We start from the raw sequence: 21,944 nt of genomic DNA on the forward strand, positions 1-21,944 counted from the left end.
GTGATAGAACCCAAAGAAACAAAATGAAATGTTGATTAAATACCACCAAAGAACCTCATAAATAACCGAAAGGGAAACAAAATGGCCGCAAGAAATAAGTCATTAGCTAAAAAGAGAAAATGACCTCAAAGGAGAAAAAATACCACCAAAAAAGGCATACAGTGGCCACAAAAAAAAAAAAAAAAAAAATATATATATATATATATATATATATATATATATATATATATATGTATATAAAATACAAAATAATTCAGAAAATATAAGACAGACACACAAAAAAGCTAGAGAAGAGACATACAATGTCAAACAAATGCAAAACGAAAATGGGTACAGCCGAAGAGACACGAAATAATCACAAAGTCATTTGAAAAAAAATCTCAGAAAAAGAGACACTGTGCAGTTTTTAAAAATCACAAAAAATTAATAAAAAAGAAATGAAAAGTCACAACAGAGATATCAAATAATCCTTAAAGTGGCCTAATGACATTAAAAAAGAAACAACAAAAGACCACGAAGACACAGAAGTATTGCAAATGAATTGACTGACAAAGACAACATGCACAAAGACACGAAAAGTGTAAAACAATCAAAGTTCATGTTGAAGTTCTTTGTTGTCATCACTTTAAAACAGTGGAAGAAACTGAGCAATAAAGTTCATTAGGTTCACTAGTTTAGGACAGTATCAAGCACATTTAAAGCAACCTTAATTACACAATAAATATATGTATTATACATGAATACACATTAAAGTGTAGTGCTGCAGTTACAAATAATAATAATAATAATAATAATAATAATAAATTTTATTTATAACGCACTTTACACTTGATTACAAGTCTCAGAGTGCTACAGACAAAAGAATAAGATAAAATACAGTACATCAGTCGACAAGAGATAAAAACAAGAGATGAAAAAAAAATCACTGCCTAGCAGTAGGCTTTTCTAAAAAGATGGGTTTTGAGGCCTTTCTTAAAGGCTGCCACCGTCTGTGGGGCCCTGAGGTGGTCTGGAAGAGCGTTCCACAGACGGGGGGCAGCAGCCTCAAAGGCTCGGTCCCCCATGGTCTTGAGCCGTGTCCTGGGCGGGAGCAGACGGTGCTGTTGGCCTGACCGGGTCCTGGTGGAGGTGTGTGGTGCGAGCAGGTCTGTGAGATAAGTGGGGGCATCACCGTGGAGACAGTGGTGGGTGTGCAGGAGGATTTTGTATTCAATACGGAGGTGAATGGGAAGCCAGTGGAGGGTGTGAAGGATGGGGGTGATGTGCTCATGTTTCCGCACCCTCATCAGGACCCTGGCAGCGCTGTTCTGAACATACTGGAGCTTTTGGAGGCTCCTGCCAGGGATCCCGATGAGGAGTGCGTTGCAGTAGTCCAGCCTGGAGGAGACAAAGGCATGGACAAGTCTCTCTGCAGCAGGGAGAGAAAGTGAAGAACGGAGTTTAGAGATGTTACGGAGGTGGAAGAAGGAAGTTTTGCAAATGTGGTTGACATGATTGTCAAAGGAGAGGTGGGGGTCAAATTTGACCCCGAGGTTTGTTACAGAGGGAGAGAGGGGGATGCTATGACCGAAAAGAGAAACGGAAACGATGGGAGAAGAGTGAAGTTGATGGGGGGTACCGGTTTGAATGGCTTCAGTTTTTGAGCCATTCAGCTGCAGGAAGTTTTGACTCATCCATGCCCCCATCTCATCCAGGCAGGAGCTGAGGCGGGTGACAGCGGAGGAGGGGGAGGCAGAAGGGGAGACCTTGAGGTAGAGCTGTGTGTCGTCAGCATAGCAATGGAAGTTAATTCCATGCTTGCTAGCGACACATCCGAGGGGAAACATGTAGATGGTGAAGAGGGTGGGGCCGAGCACGGAGCCCTGGGGGACCCCACAGGTGACAGTGTGGGGGCGGGACTTAGCGTCCCCCAGGACCACGTGCTCGGTCCTTTCCGTGAGGTAGGAGTGAAACCAGTGAAGGGCAGTGTCGGAGAGGCCGATGTGGTGCTGGAGGCGGTGCAGGAGAATGTGGTGGTCGATGGTATCGAACGCAGCAGAGAGGTCGAGGAGAATAAGGAGGGATGTGGAACCGGAGTCAGAGGCCATGAGGAGATCATTGGTCACTCTGATGAGAGCTGTCTCAGTGCTGTGGGAGGGGCGGAAACCAGATTGGAATTTTTCGTAAAGACCGTTGGTTTTGAGATGGTACCAACATTAAGGCTGCATGACTTTAACTATGTGTATGTGTATGTGTATGTATGTGCGTGCGTGCGTGTGTGTTTGTGTGTTTTGTTGAAGTTAGGTTAGGTTCTGTCAGAGCAAAAAAAAAAAATCTCACAAACTTTTGACAGTATTTAGATAGAGGTATTGGCGTCATTATAGGTGTAAGTCATTAAAAAACATGATCTCAAACAAATGTGCAAACTTTAACACTTTTGCACAGATGTACTCCGCCCCATTTCCCATCATCCCCTGCGCGGCGGGCAGGAAGCAACTTTTACTGCGAGGACGCAACAAGGTTAGCCGTGACTGTTGGTGTAATTTGTTGTTTTTCTCTTCATTGTTATCTCCAAATACCTTCTCTTTGGTGATTCTGACATACGAAAGTGTAAACCCGACTCTTCTAACTCTCCCGGTGTTGATGTAATCTGGACAGATGAACTGTTTAGCAGCGCGCTAGCCGCCTTGTGTGTTATGCTACATCAACTATGCTAGGTTGTTTAAAGAAAATCATTTCCTGTTTAGAGTACTCGTCAATGTTTCACATTAAACTCCAGTGTCGTGTTTAAAAGTTTGTGTGTAGGGATTCTATGGAAATGATGAATTTAAATCAAAGTGTACTCGTTCCGTGTGAGTTAACGTGATCAGGCTAACCTCGATTAACCCCTGGAAGTTTTATCTTTTTCTTTTTTTCAATTCACTCTGTAAACTCGCCCTGACTCTTCTGTGTTTCAGTTTTGTTTGGAGGCCTGAGTGAACCTCGCGAACATGTCTGAGGCTATTGGAGAGAAGATTAAAAACTACAGGACAGCTCCGTTTGACGCCCGATTCCCCAACACTAACCAGACACGGAACTGCTTCCAGAACTACCTGGGTGAGGATCTGACTGTTCTGATCACATCCAAGGAAACTGGCTCCCATTGTTAAAGCTCGCACACTGCTGGCTAAAAACTGCCCCATGGGGCAACACGCTGCTTATAAAGATATATAAAATACCTTAACCACTTTTTTTTTCCTGTTGTAGACTATCACAGGTGCAACAAGGCCCTGTCCGCTAAAGACCAGGATGTGGCTCCTTGTGATTGGTACCAAAGGGTTTACAAGAGCCTCTGCCCAATGTCCTGGGTGAGTATCACTGCTCCCCTGATGGCAGCTCACTCTTTGTGACCACATAGGGAGTTTCTCACTGTTTACAGTAAATCCTGCCGGGCCTCCTAGGACAGCGTGAAATGGCCTTTTGTCAGTATCTCTATATTTTCAGGCCATGCCATACACAGTGTATATCTTAATATATTGCCTTAGTCTTAAATGAACACATCACACAGGTATGATGATTCTATGTCTACATTAAAACATTTCTCTTCACACTACCTTAATAAATGCTGATACTTCATTGTAATGCAATAAAGGAGGGATCACAAAAAAGTCAAACTTGTCCAAACAGTATTTAACAGCATAAAATTGTCACTTTTGGAGTCAAAGTGTATCAGCTTGCCAAAGAAACCCTTCATGTGGTTGTTTCTGCATTTTATTTGTTGTGGGACCGGCAGAAGATGTTGACATGCCGAGTTTCAAATACTCATTTTCTAGTGGGTGGATTTCCAAGTGAAAATATAAATTTGTTGTACTGATACTTTCATTGGCGACACTGCTGTGGCATATTTTGCACAACACTATTGTTTGTTCAACATTTTCCCTCTTGAATCAAATCCACCAGAGGGCGATGGATCCTGTTTTTTTGACTTTGGAATTAACTCATCTTCCATGATGCTCGGACTGGGTAGCACTCTAATCTACAACGTATGAGGTAGCCCTCACAAGACAACAGCATGTATGCAGGTGTGAAAAGCCTTAAGTTTAAAGCAATTAAAAATAACTGTGTGACTGTATACTGGAATATTCACAGTATCAACATTTTTTATGTCACACAGAGAAAAAAAATAGCTGTACATCAAGTATATTCAGTGTGTCGCTCAGCTCTACCATAACTCACATTAAAGTTTATAGATTGTCCTGTTCTGGTACGTTGTGAGAATATTCTATCAAACTGATAGTCAACAGTAAAGGTCTGTAGTTGTGTTCTGGTGCTGCTGTGGACAAGAAGCGTCTGTTTGCTGACACTGCAGTATTTGCACAGTGTCTCACAGGCGTCATTTTTCCCCTCGTGTCTCCTGCAGGTTTCTAAATGGGACGATCAGATAGAAGAGGGGAGCTTCCCAGGAAAGATCTGAAATGGCCAACTGTTACCAGGCAGGACGGCGGACTGCAGGACCTTATGTTACTCGCACCTTTACGGCTATAGTGTGCCTAAAAACATCTTCAACACATCTTACACTTCATCGTCATTCATCTTTTGAACTTAAAGTAAAAACACGCACAACTCTTTCGTGTTTGTAGAATGAAATTGTTACACTCCTCCTTTGTAAGCTCCTTTTTGGAAATGTTGAGTCAATAAATACAGTCCAGTGCTTTTCTGAAGCTTTCGCTCTTTGTTTTAATTGAATTTTACTTTTCACACACTCAGTTTCTCACAGTGAGCCCCTGTCTTCATCTCATCAAAGCCTTCAGATGCAGTCAGTTGTCAAAATATTCGTTTTGTCAACGAGAATCTGAGCTGTCACTTTTAAAATCTCTCACTCATGAACTCCCTGAACTCCCTGCATAAGGTGAATTATTTTATTCTTCCACAGTGTGGCAGTAGTGATGAGAGGGCTTAGTGTTGGTGTAATTCTCAAATTAACCACACGGTGGCACACTTGGTCCAGGCTCTCACTCATCTCGGTGGACCCAGAGCTCTTTGAATCAGTCTGCAGCTGTAGCTGCTCTCAGGAAGCAGATCTACAGGATGTGCTGATGTGCTCGTGTTTGACATTACATTTTACATATATAGGTCACGAGGCCACTCGCAGCAGTGCATTTATTTCATCAGAGGTGGGTGTGTTCTAATGAATAAATTCCTCCACTGTTTCTACAACACAAGAAGAATGTGGCGTATGAAATTTCATCCCACACACAGAACATGAACTGACTGAAGTGGGTAAATGAGCATGTAGAAACCACAATTCTGAAAGCTGAGACAACACACTTGATTAGAAAGAAATACAATGTCTGCAGTGGACAACTCTGAAACCTCATGTGGCTCTTTGGTCTCTTCTTTGTAGCTTTTCAGAAGTTTTATATTTGAAGAGTTAAGGCATTTTTTCCAAAATTTCCATTTTAAAATACAAGGTGACAGATAAATCTCCTAACAGCTTGACAAATATTGGTTTGTGCCAGAGGTCAAATTTTTTTTTTTTTTTTTGGTAATTCTATAGCTGTTTCACAGTGTCTGCTAATGGATTCCCAAATGGTTTGAGTTGCTCAAAATGTTCAATGTGGTAGTTAAAATAGAAATTTTTTTTTTAAACAAATATTTATTTGTATTTCATATCTCAGGATTATTAATTCCTTACTCTGCAGACCGAAGTAGCTTTCCTCTGCATTTGCTCAACCTTCACCTTCTTTATTTTTTCATTTTTTAACACAACATTATCACTCACCAACAATACACACACAGACACTTACACACAATTTAGACAACCAAATGTAAAATCTGTGTTTTTGGTCTGTTCGAGGAAGAAAAGTACCTGGAGAAATGTCAATCAAGCACCAAGAGGAAAGAGTGAGTGAGCACTGAAATATTGTGAGCAATTCAACATTTGTATTACTGATAGGCAATCAGCAGTTCAACACACGCAGAGCATCCCTCAGGCTTTTAGTGTACTGTAAACCTATTGACAAAGCTAACATGACACACACTGTGTCTCCTGTTCACCTGGAGGCAGTGGTCCCGCAACCTCCCCCTCTTCTGAGTAACCTACCGACACAAGAGATCAAATAGTTTTTGGATTGATTCATGTTGTATATTTTGCCATTGATATGGAATAATTGTGACTTGCAAGCTTTTGTTCAGTGTATAAGAATCCCAAATACCAGCTTTGGTTTTACTTTGTATCGACTCGGAAAGACAAACTCTGGTTTTACACATCACTAACTACCACATCAACTCCAAAGAAAGACTTCTCATCTGTCCACTCTGCTGCAGGCTGCTGATCTCAGGAGAACATTTTGTCCAGCGCAAGATGGAACAGGCCGTTCACAGTGCAAAAGATACCAGACGATATCAAAATGATAATAACATTCTCCCAGGATTCCTGGTTTTCCAGGTACTGACCAGGCCCTACCTCCTTCAGCTTCCGAGAAACCAAAACAATACAGAGGAGAATGACACCAGTGTCTCGCTGTCATAAACCATCAGATACAGTCCAAAGATGATGTCAAGCACAGTTTAACATCTGAAAGAAAAATAAATGCAGGAAAATGCTTGAAATGTACAATCAACGACAACAACAACAACATTGTCCCACTTCTGTGTCACCTTAATACAAATGTCACGACGGGTGAAGTTACCAGCAAGCAATGTGGGTTCATCAAACACACAGAGACAGGACGACCCCAAACCTACAGGAATTGCACAGTCGTCAATCGCATTGATCTGTTCTCTTCACAGCTGAACATAATCTCTCTTTTTAAGCTTGCTTACTAGAAACATTGTTTTTAATTTTACAGACATCCAGAAAAGTTGGAACATCTGTTAGAATTAGTCGTCCCAACTTTTAAGGCTTCATCAGCCTCTGTTGCTGCAAAACAAGCTGTTAACCCATTTTTTTGTTCTCTGAAAAAATCATTTTTTAATAACATTCTGAAATGTACTTATTTTAAGTTTGAATAACTTTTTTCAAAACATCTGAAAGTTCACTTCTTAACATTGTATCATTTCGAGCTATTCATTGAACTTGAATTGCAGTGAAACTTCATCAATAGGCATCAGACTGAAATCATAAATATTGACTTCGTTTTTTTCCTTTTGAGTTTTGCACAAAGTTGCAATTTTTTGAATATGTCTTGTGTAACAGAGGCTGGTGGGAACAGATCCAGCAAGGTGCCAAAATATCCAAAGTATGTTGTAAAACTTGAAGGTCTCAGGAGTTCATTGCACGATTTTGCGATCAACCATGTATGTAACCTTGATTTTAATAAACATGAGTAATGCTCCACTAAGCCGCACGGTGTGCGTTACGGTAACTGGTCTGCGATGTTCCCCACACAGGATGTGAAGAAGGTGAAAATTTTGCTAAAAATAGAGCAGCTAACTTTTGCGCAGTTGGGCCACAGAGAAAGGGACAGACAAGTTTGTGAAGGGAGAGTTTTATTAGGGATTAAAATTGTTTCCTCAACTTTAAATCATACAGTTAAACTTTAACTATTAGTATGAAAATTCATGTAAGTCTCTGTGCTGATTTGGATGGAAGCAAAAGTACATGAACTATTTTTTTTTTTCCTGTTACTTTGTGTTTTTATGTATCTGATCTGCAGATGTCTCGTAATCTGATTTTTTTCCAGCCATACCAGGTCACTGCAGGAAGTGCTGCAGTTCTGGTTTCCCTGTCAACAGCCATTAGGATAGGATGCTGGGATGGAGAGCTTCAACCAAACCAAGTGCATCGTTACAGGCACTTGAAGCCTGAACTTCTGCACGTCGCTGTACGTAGCAGTTCCCCTTTTTTTGACAGGTTTTTTTTTCTTTATTTTAAGTTAAAAGGAAACGTGTGTGATTCTCTAGAAGCCTGATAAACGGAAGAAGTCTGAGGTCAAAACTGGCATACAGCATCAGGTCATGCCATGGGTGGTTTCTGTTTCTTTAGTTGCCCTCAGACAGCAGCTATCAACATTTTGAGCCACAGAAGGCTGTATTATCTCTCCTAATGTGTATTTTCTTTTTTGACAAATTCGACATTCTTAGTGTTATCGTCAGTGTATCAACAAGTGGAAAATAAAGTGTGATGTTTTAATTTAGTTCTCATGTCAGTGTCACAAGATGACTTCCTGTTGTAATTCTGACTAAATTGTGATTCATTCTGAATGATTCTGAGTGCGAAGTTAGCCGGATGTATTTTTGACATCATTTCCCGTTGCTGAGCGACTTGGGTTTGGCACTAAAGCAAGAAGACCTGGATCCAGGATGATTTTTATTACAATATATTAACAATGGATTAAATTTAGAAGCACATACTGGGGAAAAGGCCTCCGTTTGATTCACAGGATTTTTTTTTCTGCTGCTGTGCCTACCTTATGTTCTGTCTCTGCCCATCATTCCACTCCTCAAAAAACCACTGACACTTCATTAAGGATTGATTAAAAAAAAAAAAAAAAAAAAAAAGCTGGCCTCCAACATGTGAGGTACACAAGCAACATTATGACTTTTTTTTTTTTAGATCACATTACATGTTTTAAAGTGAATAATAAAGTTATGTAAGAAAATGTGTCAACGACAGATTCATTTTCACCAAATTTCAATAAACTAGTGTTGGTAATTGGATGATTTTCTACAGTCTTTCAAATGTTGTGGTCTGAGATTTCCTTCTAATAGAATAAATTGTGTATGTTGGAACAGAAACTACATTTAATTCTGTCAAATGCATTCTGCATTCATGCTTTGTTCAACTTGTTTTCCCAGATTCATACAGCTCCTGATTTAAAAACAGACGAACATGTAAAAACTAACTAAGGGGAGCCACTCTAACCACCGAACGCTCTCACATTTTTCTGGAGAATTTGCTGAATTCCACTCTGGGACTTTAGGTGGGCTGTGAAGATTAAAGTTGATGAAAGAATTAGGAGGTCTCCCCGTTTGTTTACCACCCACTGAGCCGGTCCCATGATTTCTGCATGACCAGGCTTTGTGCGCTGAACTCCGGCCACGTCGCCTTTTGTTCTCGCGCCCCCGGTGGCCCGCCGGCCGGCCGGCAGCAGCACGAGCGGCGGAGCGGCAGCACAGAGACTCCTTTCACCGGCGCCGTTAGTTCAGCCATCCCTGGTCCGGTCACGTCCCCTCCCTCCTCTGCCCGCCCCGGCTGAGCGGAAACGCCTCCGCTGCCACATTACGGCAGCGCCCGAGAAAAGCCGAAGATTCCCGACCGGGCCCGAGCGGAGTCTCTCTACGCACGCGGGGGATGCCTCCGTCCTGATGAGTAAGAACAAGAACCGGGTACGTGCAGATGCGCGTGTAGACAAACCTCTATAAAGACTTCTGACTCCCGCATCTCTCACACTCAACGGCTGTGACACGTGCACTCCACATCACGGTAAGTGAACATTTATTTTTTTATCCACTTTACTGAATAACATGTTAATTATTTTTTTTGCTCGAATGACCAGAAACATCACTAAAGTCATCAATCATTGACTTTAGTGATGCTCCGGAAGCTGAAAAACTGAAATTCACCAGAGCAACGAGCATCACCTGCGGTTGGACCCACGTGCTACTGAGTCTTCTATAATATTCTACCTGAAGACAGCTATGAATTCTGAATACATTGTAAAAACCATCTTTTAATGAAATTAGAAAACAATTTTCCTCAAAATGTCAAAATTGAAGGAGGAGGTTGAACACGGAAGCAATGGGAGGGGTTTGTGTCACTTGAGGCTTTGGCAGACTCCAGTTGAGCACTGAGCGTCAGTGCAGCAGCACTTCAAGCCCATTAGGTTTGTAGCACTTAGTGGTAAAACTGTGAGACAGGATGTCTGTGGCTTTTCTAGGGCATTTGAATGTTGTGCTGCTGTTGATGTACAGATAAACTGAGCATTTATTTTACAGATTTGAAAGGCATCGGATTCACAGGATTTGGTGCTTTTTGTTTGTTGATTTACAGGTTTACCTGCTGACTGTTTGCACAGAGCCAGTGTACATAAGGATTTAGAGACAACCAGGTCTGAAGTCTCCCTCATCTGTTCGTCTGAGTATCGTTTTGTCAAACTACAGAGACCAAGATGCAGCAGCTGGAGGATGAGAAGGTGAGCACTCTCTTACTGACATTGCTCCACTGGTTACATTATTAACCTTTATCTTGTCTGTTTTCTTTATTAAGAAGCCATACCTCTGCTTTTACACATTAAAAACAGGACACTTTACTCATGCTAAAGTAGTAGTAACATTACTAAATGGATGAGTTTCTATGCCTAAGACTGAAATTTACTCTACATATTTCGTGATCCTGTATTTTTCCACTCCTGCGCCTCTGGATTAGGGTACAGGACATGACTAAGGGAGTAAGAGTTGGAGACGGGACTGATTGGCATGTTTGAACTTGAGCGTGCCCTCGCTCCCTGTGTTTTATTGCATACTGCATAAAGGGGTGGGATGAGGGAACACTGATACGACAGAGAAGGGGCAGGAAGAAAAGCACAAATATGAAGAAGAGCAGCCCGCAGTGCTTGTGACAACATGCAAGAACAGGACTTCTCATGTTATTGTACAACCGACTTTAAATGCACTTTGTGAAAAACCATTCACTTCTTTTTTTATATTTCACCACTGACGGTTAAGCCGTCTCACGGGACTTTAGATAATAATAATAAAAGAACGAGTAAAGAGCAGCTATAGGTGACAGTGTGGAGAAAACAGACGTTTCAGCAGGAAGAAACCTCCAACAGACTCAGAAATGGTGGATTTCCGCATGCACCAGATAGACTCAGGGGATTGTAAGAGAGATAAAGATACAACAGAAAATGAACAGGCGAAATTTCAGCCTGAATGAAAACTTTTAATGCCTGCACCCGTGTCTCTGAAAACCTCTCGTTTGTCTTTTACAATGAGATGCATGCAGTTACTTTACTTACCTACATATTTCTTCAGAGTTTTACACCATCTTAGAGGGAGAGACTGTGCAAGAGGACGGAAATGTGGAAGTTGTTGGTTTTAAAAAAAAAAAAAAAAAAAGGTGAGGTAGGTGCCAGTCAAAGCTAACTGGAAGTGCACCACAATAGATTTTTTTTTTTTTTTTTTGAAAATCATTAATCTTAGAGGCACAGGAAAGCTCAAGGAAGAGAAATGCATGTAATGCTGACTCATTTTAATTTTACAAACTCTAGACATGTGCAACATTTTTGCAGCTGTGCTGAAATCAGGTGTGGTTGGGTGGTTTTGATCAGAGCTGGCAATGTGATCAACACATTCATGTGGGTGTGTTGTGAAACAGGTTAATCAGACGTGGTGCAAATATCGGGGACATGATTGAGCCATGCCAGTGTAGTAAGATAATCTGATGAATAACCAGGGAAGAGAGGTGCAACTGGACAGCTCAGTGAAATTATGGCAACTTTAACCCTTTTTGTATGTTTTAGGGTAAAATCGACCAGGATTGTGTATGAGGCAGGGTCTTATTGATTGTTATTTACAGGAAAACAGTGTTAATTTCAGAATGAATGAGAAGTCAGGTGCAACAGTTCGCAGTTAAAAGACAGGTGCTTGGATGTAACTGAGTTAAGCAGAACTCCGTAATACCAGCATTGTTCCATAGATCACATTCATTTTCTATAAAAGATGCAAAAACCAACCCCACCAACAGGCCAGTTCGTGATAATGAATGCATGTTTGTGCAACGACAAGCCTCGCAACATGTCGGCACAACTGAATAAACCACGTTAAAGTTGTGACATACGCACTGCTTCATCCTCAGATGGCCGCTCCCACACACGAGAGACGCTACTGGAGCAAGACGCTCATTTAGCAACGCGTCGTAACACCGGCATGTCCCTGCAGACACACATGCTAGCCTCAATACCAAATAAAAACACACACGCCCATATGCAGGCCACACAACCACAATATTTGAGAGGTTTTTTTCAGGTCACATGAGTTTTCTCATCTCTACTGTGTGGCTGTAGAGTCACACTGCTGTATTTGGCTTCCATTTTTATCTTTTCACCTTGAGTGCAGCCCTGCATTCAGCCTGTCTTTGGCCACAATAGTATTTCAAGAAACTGTGTTTCTGTGCCTGCAACTGTCAGCTGCAGCTCTGGTCAAACGTTCTCTGTTATCAGCCTGTTACCATTATTTTTCAAGCTAATTCATCACTTCCTCCTGAGTGCTGTTTCACTCTGATCTCTGTGCTGGCACCACAAATAACAAGACAAACATACTGTGCTGTCAAAACAGTTTTTCACTGTTTTTTTTTTCTCAGCCTCCCAAGAACATTAAGAACATTACATTTTTTTGAACTCTTTAATTAAAAAAGGGAGTGGCTGAAATAACTACAGTTTGTTTTCAGGACACCAACCTGTTTCTCCGTGGATTTTGAGGAGTCCATAATTTGTTTATATGTCAGTGCTTCAACAGCAGGAAAAATCAGAAATGTTTTTGACCTGAGAGTCAAGGAAATGAACAAACAACCTAATAATTTACACCATGATTGTTTCCCTGCTGTTTTTTCAGTTGAGTTAGTGTTGAAACACTAACTAATCACACAGTGCCGGGTTTGAAAATAAATGGATTTAACTGGATGATTAAAATGGATTTCCTTCCATTACGCAGCTTGGTGGGATGTTAATTGTTGCCCAACAGACTCCAGATTGAAGCAAAAGCTTTGCTAAATTTCTCAGAGATTTAGTGCATGATGTGAAAGGGATGGCGAATCTGTGGCCTTTAGATCTGCTTTTAAGTCAGACTGAAACTTTAAATGGGGATTTCCATTCAGTTGAGGCGTTACATTCTGCCTGGCTGGTTGCTTTACCTTTTGCTGATTTAATTCCTCAGTAAACCCCGCTGTGTAAAGGATTAATGTCCAGTGTATTAGCTTGTTTCTAAGTCCTTTTTAATTCTGAAACCGGCTGGAGAAAACATTCACAATGGGATTCAGACTTATTCTCTCAGTGTGTCTTTAGCTACTTATCTGAGAAATACCCCCCGTGCGTCAAACCGTAGTTCTTGCACAGTGTTGCAAAACAGTCAGTTTTCACAGCGTTTCTGCGAGACTGTAGCGATCCGAAAACAAGCAGCGAGAGTGGATGTAGAAAGGCTCATTGTGTGTAGCCGCCAGTGTCACTGTAAACAACAGGGGCTTTGTGGAGCCGGGAACAGTCATGACCCCCGTTCAGACTGTGGGAATAACAATGGGACACACTCCACCTGCTCATTATTCTGTCATAACCTTCTGTCGTCTTCTGACCCAACAGCCCAAGAAGAAGGTGACCGCATACCTTCTCTACTGCGTTTCAACGGCCGTCATCGGCTCCCTGCAGTTTGGCTACAACACTGGAGTCATCAACGCACCCGAACAGGTGTGTGTGTATGTGTTTGTGTAACACAATGGACTTCTCTTTAACATTCATCTTATTGACAAATGGACATTTTCAGTTTCTTTGTTTCCTCTTCAAGCTTTTATTGACAGTTATTTCTCAGCTTCTGCATTAACTTCTTCAAGTTCCACTGAGCACGTTGACTCGTTCACATTATTCTCTTCTGCATCCGCTGTGCCGTTAATAACCTGCTCAACAGAACCCCAGGTGTCGGCATCGTTAGTTATCACATTTACTTTAGTCATCAAAGGGAAATCAATTAAATTACTCTCAGGTGTGGTTTTTATTTAACTTTTTTACGAAAAGTGGCATCACTAATTACACAATGTTTGGAATTCACCTAAAGCCAATGAAAACTGTGTGGCACGTGACAGTCAGGTTAGAGATTTCTGTTAAACTGTGATGGAGACACAGTTAGATGCTTTGAATGGCTTCATTTCCCACTTAAAAAAATAAATAAATAAATCATTTTCATCCATGTTGTGTCTCCAGCTGCTCTGCCGGTAGGTCTGTTCTGTCTGTAATTTCATTAATGATGCAGGAGGATTGTGCTTAATTACATTTTGCTCTCCAGTTTTCCTGATATTAATATAAACAATAGTGCCCCCCTGTGGTGGTGTGAAAAACGCACAGAAAGCTCAATTCCATGTTTTCCTGACAGTAACCACCTCTAAACAAACAGTCTTTCTCTTGTCCTGACAGAAACTGCGAGCCTTCTTTAACAATGTGTCCATGGAGCGATACGGCGAGCCCTTCAGCGCGGGGGCGACCACCATGGTGTGGAGCTTTGCTGTGGCCATCTTCAGTGCGGGGGGCATGGTGGGCTCCTTCTCTGTTGGAACCATGGTCAACAAATTTGGAAGGTGAGAAAACGTCAAGGCGTGAGGCCAGATTAGGTTCTGAGGCAGTGAATCACCTGAGTCCCGCTTGAGATCATTAACACGAGTACCGGTATTACCAGTCGTCGTTAGAAATACATATTTCTTCATTCATTTATTTTACAATTGAAACATCTGAAAATAATAAATGAAATGTTTTAGTCATGGGCCAGCGCCCGTGCCTCACGGTGACCTTTCTGTGTGGATTTGACATTTTCTTTACCTGTTTGAGGTTTCCAAAGGGAGCCTTCGTCTCCATTTCTTTTTCACTTCATCTTCACTCGACTCTCTGATAGCATCAAATTTGCAACTCTCAAGTTGCAACGTTAGACGATGACATTAGTGAGCTCTGTGATTTTTCTCAGCCCGAAGTGTGAATTTCTCGTTTAAAACAAAACAAGTTGGTTTCAACCAACTGAGTTTTAGTGACTCAATTTGATCTGTTTTCCAAATTCGACATTATTGTTGGTTCGACGCAGACATTATGAAGCTGCTGATGCATTTTTGTCGGATACACAATTGGTGAACACCCGACTATCCAGAATGAGCGATCTAGAATTTAACATCCAGGATACGAAAAAGAGGAAATTTCATGTAGATCTCGACATAGCTGAACCAAAGCTGAAGTAGAATAAAAGGAATTTTAACTTTTTCATTGCAAACTACAGCGTTTTGATAACTGTTAATGTTAACAACTGTTAGTGTTAATCCTCCTGTGTACTCGCTCTGACGTCGTTTCTTCTCTGTCGTCGTGTCCGCAGACGGAAGTCCATGCTGATCACCAACATTCTGGCTGTCCTGGGCGGCGGGCTGATGGGGCTGTCAGCTGTGAGTCGGTCCTATGAGATGGTCATCATCGGCCGGCTGATCATCGGCGTGTTCTGCGGTCTGTGCACGGGTCTGACGCCCATGTACGTGGGCGAGATCAGTCCCACGGCGGTCCGAGGAGCCTTCGGCACACTCCACCAGCTCGGGGTGGTCATCGGCATCCTGGTGGCGCAGGTACGCCGTCATGGTCAATCACTATATGGCGAGTACTTCTTGGAGCCTTTTAGGTCGCGGGAAAGCAGAGGGTTTGGACTGAACGATGCGGACGCTGTGTGTTTCAGATCTTCGGTTTGGAGTCCCTGCTGGGCTCGGAGACTCTGTGGCCTCTGCTGCTCGCTCTCACTGTCCTGCCCGCCATACTGCAAAGCATCCTGCTGCCCTTCTGCCCCGAGAGTCCCCGTTACCTGCTGATCGTCCTGAACCATGAGGAAGAGGCAAGAAAAGGTCAGTTATGCTTTCAGCACAACTTGGCAACATCAGTTTTTAATGAAATTAGATTCATTTCTGCATATTCAGTCTGCTGCATGAGGCCCCTATCATTAAATTAAATCCTTACGTCCTTTCCTCGCAGCACTGGTGCGTCTGCGCGGCACTGAAGACGTGAACGATGATATCCAAGAGATGAAGGAGGAAGGGATGAAGATGGCCATGGAAAAGAAAGTGACCGTCTTGGAACTTTTCCGCTCTCCAAACTACCGCCAGCCGATCATCATCGCCATCATCCTCCAGCTCTCCCAGCAGCTGTCTGGCATCAACGCCGTGAGTCGATGACGAAGCCCACACGTTTCCGCTCACACTTCATCATGCGAAGGAGCATCCCACAAAATGACGCGTCCGTGTCGTCACAAGCACATGAGAGGAGACGCCATTTGGCTTCAGGCCATGTTAGATTGAGTGGAACAATTGAAGTCTCTGGGGGTCAAAAGATCCAGACAGGCGCGGTGGTCTTTGATAGATATTTCACTAATAAGGTCACGTAGCCAGACTGACTACATTCAATAACACTTGCTGCGTCTGACCTGACAATCGCGGTAAAGCAGCAGCAGCCTGCAGCTCCGGGCATCGATCGGACTCTGACAGACACATTAACACTCGTATCGCTCACCAGCTGGAACACGTCCACACAATACAGTCTGAATAATTTTCTCCTCTATCACTCAATGTGTTCAGATAACAGAAAAATTATGGATCTGATTGACATGTGTTTCAGGACACTGAAGTAAATTTCTGGTCCCCTGTTTTACACTGTTTTAATTTCTTCGGAACGCTCTGTCATTTTATTTTATCTTGTTTATTTGGCCTGTGAAGCACTATGTTATGTAAATTTTCAAAAAAGATAACATTATTATCAAATCAATTAACTAATTGATTGAGCTTTCAAAAGCCATGCCCTCACAGTGACAGTCACCTCAGTCTGTATCAGATATAAACCTCCAGTGTGACTGTTGGCTGGCCCGCTTAAAATCGAATTGTTTACATGAAAAATCAGTGAAGTTAGTGTGGAAATACTTTTCCTGCACTGAAAGGCGAATGAAAGATTAATTTATTACATGCACACAAATCATACTCCTTTTAACGGTCTCCAGAATTAAACTCTTGGCTTGCCTTTCTTTCCCAGGTCTTCTACTACTCTACCAACATATTTAAAACTGCGGGCGTCACTGAACCCATCTACGCCACCATCGGAGCCGGAGTGGTCAACACCGTGTTCACCGTGGTTTCTGTGAGTGTCCTACCGCATCGGTTCGGAGCTTTGGCATGCTTCACATCGCATTCGTTCTCAATGAAAGCTTTTTTTTATTTTAATTTGCGCTCCAGCTGTTCCTGGTTGAGCGGGCGGGCCGCAGGACTTTGCACCTCATCGGGCTGGGTGGGATGGCGGTCAGCGCTGTCCTCATGACCATCTCCCTGGCTTTAGTGGTGAGTGGATGTGTTTTCACATGATATAAACCAAACTCATCAATCTGCGCTTGTCCTTCATGCTCTCTCTCTGTTTGTTTCTTGGAGCAGGAGAAAAACACGTCTCTCAGCTATTTGGCGATCGTGGCGGTGTTCGGCTTCGTGGCCAGCTTTGAGATGGGTCCGGGTCCCATTCCCTGGTTCATCGTGGCTGAGCTCTTCTCTCAGGGACCTCGACCCGCCGCCATGGCCGTTTCTGGCTGCTCCAACTGGACCGCCAACTTCCTGGTGGGGCTGGGTTTCCCCAAACTGGCGGTAACTATAAAACTTACTCACTTCGTGGCGTTTTTTTTTTTTCTTTTTTAATATTTTTTTATTTTCATTGCTCACTTCAACCTAATTTTTATGTTCTAAATGACTCTGCTGTTTAAATTCTATTCCTGCTGTAGGAAAGATTGATAATGTCAGGAACACACAGGCACTAAAAAATACCATGCAGGCCTAACTCCACACAGAAAGACTCTGGCATGAAATGGAGACTTACTGTGAGACGACACTGTAACTACAACACCGACACGCCGCCCACGGCTATTGATCCATCCATCTTCTGTTCCACATCAAATCATCACATCCAAATCAATCAGATCTGCAGCATCGAGTTATTTCAACACCATGAAGAAAACATTTCTTGCATGGCCATCAGGATGTTTTATACCTGATAATGATAAAATGATGGAAACCCTGTAAAACATGTGGATAGAGTGGATGAATCAGTTGTCTTGGTTTTGTCTCTCAGCCTCCAACCTGACCTTGATTTGCTCCCATGTGACTCAGAGCTCACTGATAAGGGAGTAAAGAAGAAATTCATTTTTAAACTCTTATTGTTATGATTTTTTTTTTTTTTTTTTAGTTTCCTTCCACTCAGTAAAAAAAGTTGAAATAGTGCTTCTGCCTTTTGTATCTGGGGAGTGATGAACTCTACCAACCTTTACATCTCCCTGCCGTCTGCCTGATAATCAACATTTCAATCTTTTTCCAGGAAATTTGTGGTGCTTACGTCTTCCTCATCTTCGTGGCTCTCCTCGTCTTGTTCTTCACCTTCACCTACCTGCGAGTTCCCGAGACAAAGGGCAGAACTTTTGACGACATCGCTCAGGGATTCGCGGCGAAGCCCTCCCACTCGCTGATGCCTCAGGCCGCCGCTCCTGGCCAGCCGGACAGTAAAGACCCGCCCATGTCTCCCACGGAGAAGTTCTCCATGGTGGACATGTCTCCAGACAAACAATGAGCGCGTCGTGAGAACAGAGCACCAATGATTTCAGGAAGGTGTTTATAGCGTGCAGCACTTGTCAGAGTTATGTTGAGTAACTCTCAGGTCACGACGGAACAGCAGGGTGCGTTCGGAAGGAGCCGACTCAGCGTGTTGATGTTATTTTTAAAACGTTTAGGGTTTTTATTTCATGTTTGCTGTGTGCCATTAAAAAAGAAATACCCTAGTTAGATAAGTTTTTATTAATTGACATAAATCTCTTTAATCCTGCGTTGAACGTGGGCCCAACGTAAATGAATTACCAGTACTTAATGTTATGTCGACATGCATAGTGCCATCGCCACTCATTTTGCCACGTAAGAGGATCAGCATATGTCCAGGGTTAAGTCCCAGGTCCTCGGCGACCATCAGTGTTAAAAGGTTGCGGGATTTAGGGGTTTGGGGTATTGAGGTCAGGCTTGAAAAGCTGGTTTTGGAGCCTGGTAGTTTGACCCAAAAAAGGACTGACTTGCCCTTCCCGCCGGTCCGACAACGTGTCGCGTTTTACAGGGCGGGGGGGGGGGGGATGGGGGGGGCGTGTTGTGAGGGACCGCAGGAGTCCCTCCACAATAAAGGTCCATAACAAAGCAGTGACGATTGACTTTAGGAGAAACACAACACTTAACTGTACATCCGCTTCGTGTTTCACTGCTTTACACTATTTCAAGGCCAATTTTGAACAAGAATTCCTCCATAGTGATAAAAGATGTTTACTTTTTCTGTGCATAATTGGCCCGTCAAGCCACAAACTTTCACAGTAAAGTATTTACATTTCAGGTGTTTTTACTGCCTTCAGTTGTGACAATGCCTCGGCTCTGAAGAGTGTGTAAGGGTGTGTAAGGGCTAAGCTCGCATACAATCCTCTGAGAGTGTCAGTATTGTGCTGCTCGGAAAGACAAGGACATGTCAAGTTTTCACAGTCGGCCTCTAATATTAATATTTATTGATGAGAGAGACATGTAGCACTGCCAATGATAAAACCCTCTATATTTTCTTCTTGAAAAACTCGAGCTAACTTCATGTATGTGCACAGTGCAACCACGCATTTCTTGCTGACATTGCAACAATTACATAAAAATACTCAGGTGGTTAAAACCTTCAGTTTGTTCAAACTATTGTAGCACTGAAAATACATTCAATATTCATGTACTTGAAGCCTGTCTTTAAAACACCATCTGGAAAATCCATAAATATGTTGCAATCTCTAAAACTCAGTTTCTAAGTGCTTGTTCTCTGTTGAGGGACAAATACAAAGTTATGATCAGCTGGTTTTTCAACACACAACACACAATAAGTCTTTCACTGTGTGGCGATGACGTCGAGTAAAAATACTAAGTGAGTTCTATTTATTTCAACCGTTAACGCACAAAACTGTTGTTTTTTTTTTTTTGCTCCTTATTGGGCTGAAACGTGTTTATGAACTGTAGAGCGTCGGGTTACTACACGATGATCACCTGCTGCTGTGGCCGCTCAACGCTCAGTAATATTGTCTGTACAGTTGCGTCTTTGTCTCAATGCGCGTGTGAACCGATGAGGAAGCACTTTGAGCTTAGCAGTGTCTTGTTTGCACTTTAGCTGCTTGACTAGTTTCTAATGAGTAGTTTAATCTTTTACGCACAGCTTCTTGTAAATATATTGAAAGTGTGAGAAATGATCATGGTGTTGGTTTTCTCCCCTTCAGCGCCTTGTTGAATCTGAATTAATTCCACTGATTTTTTTTTTTCCCTTGGCCTGGTGACTGTTGCAATGTCGCTTTGCAGTTCTCCACAGTATTTACATTTTATAAATATATGTATTTTTTGTTCTTTAATTGTATTTTTGTGTAAATAAACACTGGTACAGTCATGCTGCTTGTCTGAATGTCACATATACATTTGCGAACTGATTTCCGAGTATTACCTGACTTTTTTGTCCAGATTGCAGATTTTTGTTTTAGAAGGAACATTGTTGCTGTTGAGTGGACATTGTTTTTGGTTCATGAACCCCACTTTGTGACTGAGTATGAATGAGTGTGTGAGCAGATAGGTGATTTTTCATTTCGACTCCACAAGCAGTGAAAACATCACTTATGCCAATATACACAAAACTGAGGCAACAAAAAGCTCCTCTTCTGCCATTCTGCAGAATAATTCCAACTCATTCAACTTGTTTTCTATTGGCTGCTTCTGCTTTTTATGTCATAACATTTGTGTACATCTCTACACCACTGTTGCATCAGTAAATGCTGCAGTTGGAGCGTCTAATGATGCATTTCACTGGCAACTGATGAGGATTTTTTTTCATGGATCTAGAGCAGTGAAAAGTTTCTTATAAAGCTTGTGAGGTGATTACACTTTGATTCAAAAAGAAATCACACTGGAAGTATTCAAAGAAAGTGCTAGATGGATGGAAGACAAGTCAACAGCCAAATGGTGATTTCCAAGAAGATATCTAACTGCCGTGCTTCTTCTTGCTCCTCTGACGTCGGATACAAGTTGTTCCTGCAGCTCTGATTTCTTTCGTTGCTCCTTTTTTCCCACACTGTCAATATAAGTCAGTGTTGACCCGTCAAATCTGTTTTCTACTTGATGGGTTCCTGTTATCTGAATTTTCTTTATTTATGCTGCTCGGTTTTTTCAAGAGAAACAGCCTCCCTTCAGTCTGTGCTCCACCGCCATCAGCCTGACAGGCGTCCATTTATTGCTCCCAAGCAGTGATTCCAGTTTCTGAATATTGAATTTCAGAATAAGACCCAGGAGGCACAGGACGGAGACAAATCAAACTACAGCTCATATTAGGGAACACAGACAATCTAATACAAACTTCAATGTCAAAGAAGAACTTAAGTCAGAAATATTCATTATAAAGAAGCTTGAAGTCATTGTTGGAGAGGTCTTACACTTATTAAAAAAGGTTCATTTGTAAATATTTCAAATCATAAAACAAAAAACTAAAGTAATGGAAACAGGATGTAACAATCGACAGAAACTCACTTCATTGAAGTTAAGTTGTATTTTGGTATAATTCTACGTTGAGTTAATGTTCTTTAAGCTTTTTCCCTCACACTTAAGAAGAATCTATTCCACACTATGGAACCTAATCCTCTTATACTTTGCACACAATGTGAACTAATGTTTAAACCCTTTGATCTGCTTATGCAGCCAGTAGATTTACTGTTTGAACAGAGAAAAAAAAACCTGCTTAATATTTAAATAGGCTTGCTACAGTGTAATCTATAGCTAGTCTGAGAAATGTGCTTTGAATGTACATATTTTATAGAGCTGAACTTAGATTAAAAAAAAAAAAAAAAAAACATCAAGAGAGTGGAGTTTCAAAAAGGGGCCAAACAAAAACCAAGTTTGAAGTCTTCCTCGGCCACCTCTGGCCTCTGGAGCAGGGTGCGGGGCCCCGGCTGGCCCCTGGGAATGGGGCCATCTAACTGTGTCAAACCAATAAAGCACATCTCCTGCAAGAGTCCGCAGAGGTCTGAATCACTGCAGTGAACTGGGGCATGAAAGCCCATCAACAAGCTGCAGTACGGCAGGCTGGCCAGCGAGAGGCGTGCATGCATCAGGAGGCCTCTTCTGGGTGTGTGTGTGTATGTGCGTGCGTGTACAAGTGCCCACTGTCTGGATGAGTCTTGCAGGCGAGGAGTTTGTCTGAGAAGTGCAGAGA

At 42.2% G+C, this 21,944-nt stretch overlaps 2 protein-coding genes across 5 annotated transcripts; both read left to right on the plus strand.

The window, feature by feature from the left end:
- The first annotated feature begins 2,440 nt into the window (after positions 1–2,440).
- Positions 2,441–4,671, plus strand: cox6b2 (cytochrome c oxidase subunit 6B2). 2 transcript variants are annotated; one of them, XM_030103215.1, is made up of 4 exons: positions 2,441–2,499; positions 2,937–3,075; positions 3,226–3,326; positions 4,379–4,671. In XM_030103215.1, the coding sequence occupies exons 2-4, from the start codon at positions 2,970–2,972 to the stop codon at positions 4,430–4,432; spliced, it is 261 nt and encodes an 86-aa protein (XP_029959075.1). In that variant the 5' UTR covers positions 2,441–2,499; positions 2,937–2,969; the 3' UTR covers positions 4,433–4,671. The 2 variants fall into 2 exon arrangements, with proteins under 2 accessions (XP_029959075.1, XP_029959076.1); XM_030103216.1 differs by lacking the exon at positions 2,441–2,499 and having other exon boundaries at positions 2,931–3,075.
- Positions 4,672–10,070: 5,399 nt separating this feature from the next.
- Positions 10,071–20,136, plus strand: slc2a3b (solute carrier family 2 member 3b). Of its 3 annotated transcripts, none has more exons than XM_030103132.1 (10): positions 10,071–10,094; positions 13,254–13,358; positions 14,079–14,239; positions 15,016–15,256; positions 15,364–15,526; positions 15,654–15,841; positions 16,701–16,805; positions 16,901–17,002; positions 17,090–17,296; positions 18,021–20,136. In XM_030103132.1, the coding sequence occupies exons 1-10, from the start codon at positions 10,071–10,073 to the stop codon at positions 18,267–18,269; spliced, it is 1,545 nt and encodes a 514-aa protein (XP_029958992.1). In that variant the 3' UTR covers positions 18,270–20,136. The 3 variants fall into 3 exon arrangements, with proteins under 3 accessions (XP_029958992.1, XP_029958994.1, XP_029958993.1); XM_030103134.1 differs by having other exon boundaries at positions 17,096–17,296; XM_030103133.1 differs by having other exon boundaries at positions 17,093–17,296; positions 18,021–18,269.
- Positions 20,137–21,944: the final 1,808 nt, after the last annotated feature.

The sequence above is a fragment of the Salarias fasciatus genome, chromosome 11 (assembly GCF_902148845.1).
Source record: "Salarias fasciatus chromosome 11, fSalaFa1.1, whole genome shotgun sequence".
NCBI lineage: Eukaryota > Metazoa > Chordata > Actinopteri > Blenniiformes > Blenniidae > Salarias > Salarias fasciatus.

Coding starts and splice junctions, on each gene's coding strand:
- cox6b2 (XM_030103215.1), top strand. CDS start 2,970: ATGTCTGAGGCTATTGGAGAGAAGATTAAAAACTACAGGACAGCTCCG. Junction 3,076..3,225: donor CTGCTTCCAGAACTACCTGG/GTGAGGATCTGA, acceptor TTCCTGTTGTAG/ACTATCACAGGTGCAACAAG. Junction 3,327..4,378: donor GCCTCTGCCCAATGTCCTGG/GTGAGTATCACT, acceptor TGTCTCCTGCAG/GTTTCTAAATGGGACGATCA.
- slc2a3b (XM_030103132.1), top strand. CDS start 10,071: ATGCAGCAGCTGGAGGATGAGAAG. Junction 15,527..15,653: donor TGAGGAAGAGGCAAGAAAAG/GTCAGTTATGCT, acceptor CTTTCCTCGCAG/CACTGGTGCGTCTGCGCGGC. Junction 17,003..17,089: donor CCATCTCCCTGGCTTTAGTG/GTGAGTGGATGT, acceptor TGTTTCTTGGAG/CAGGAGAAAAACACGTCTCT.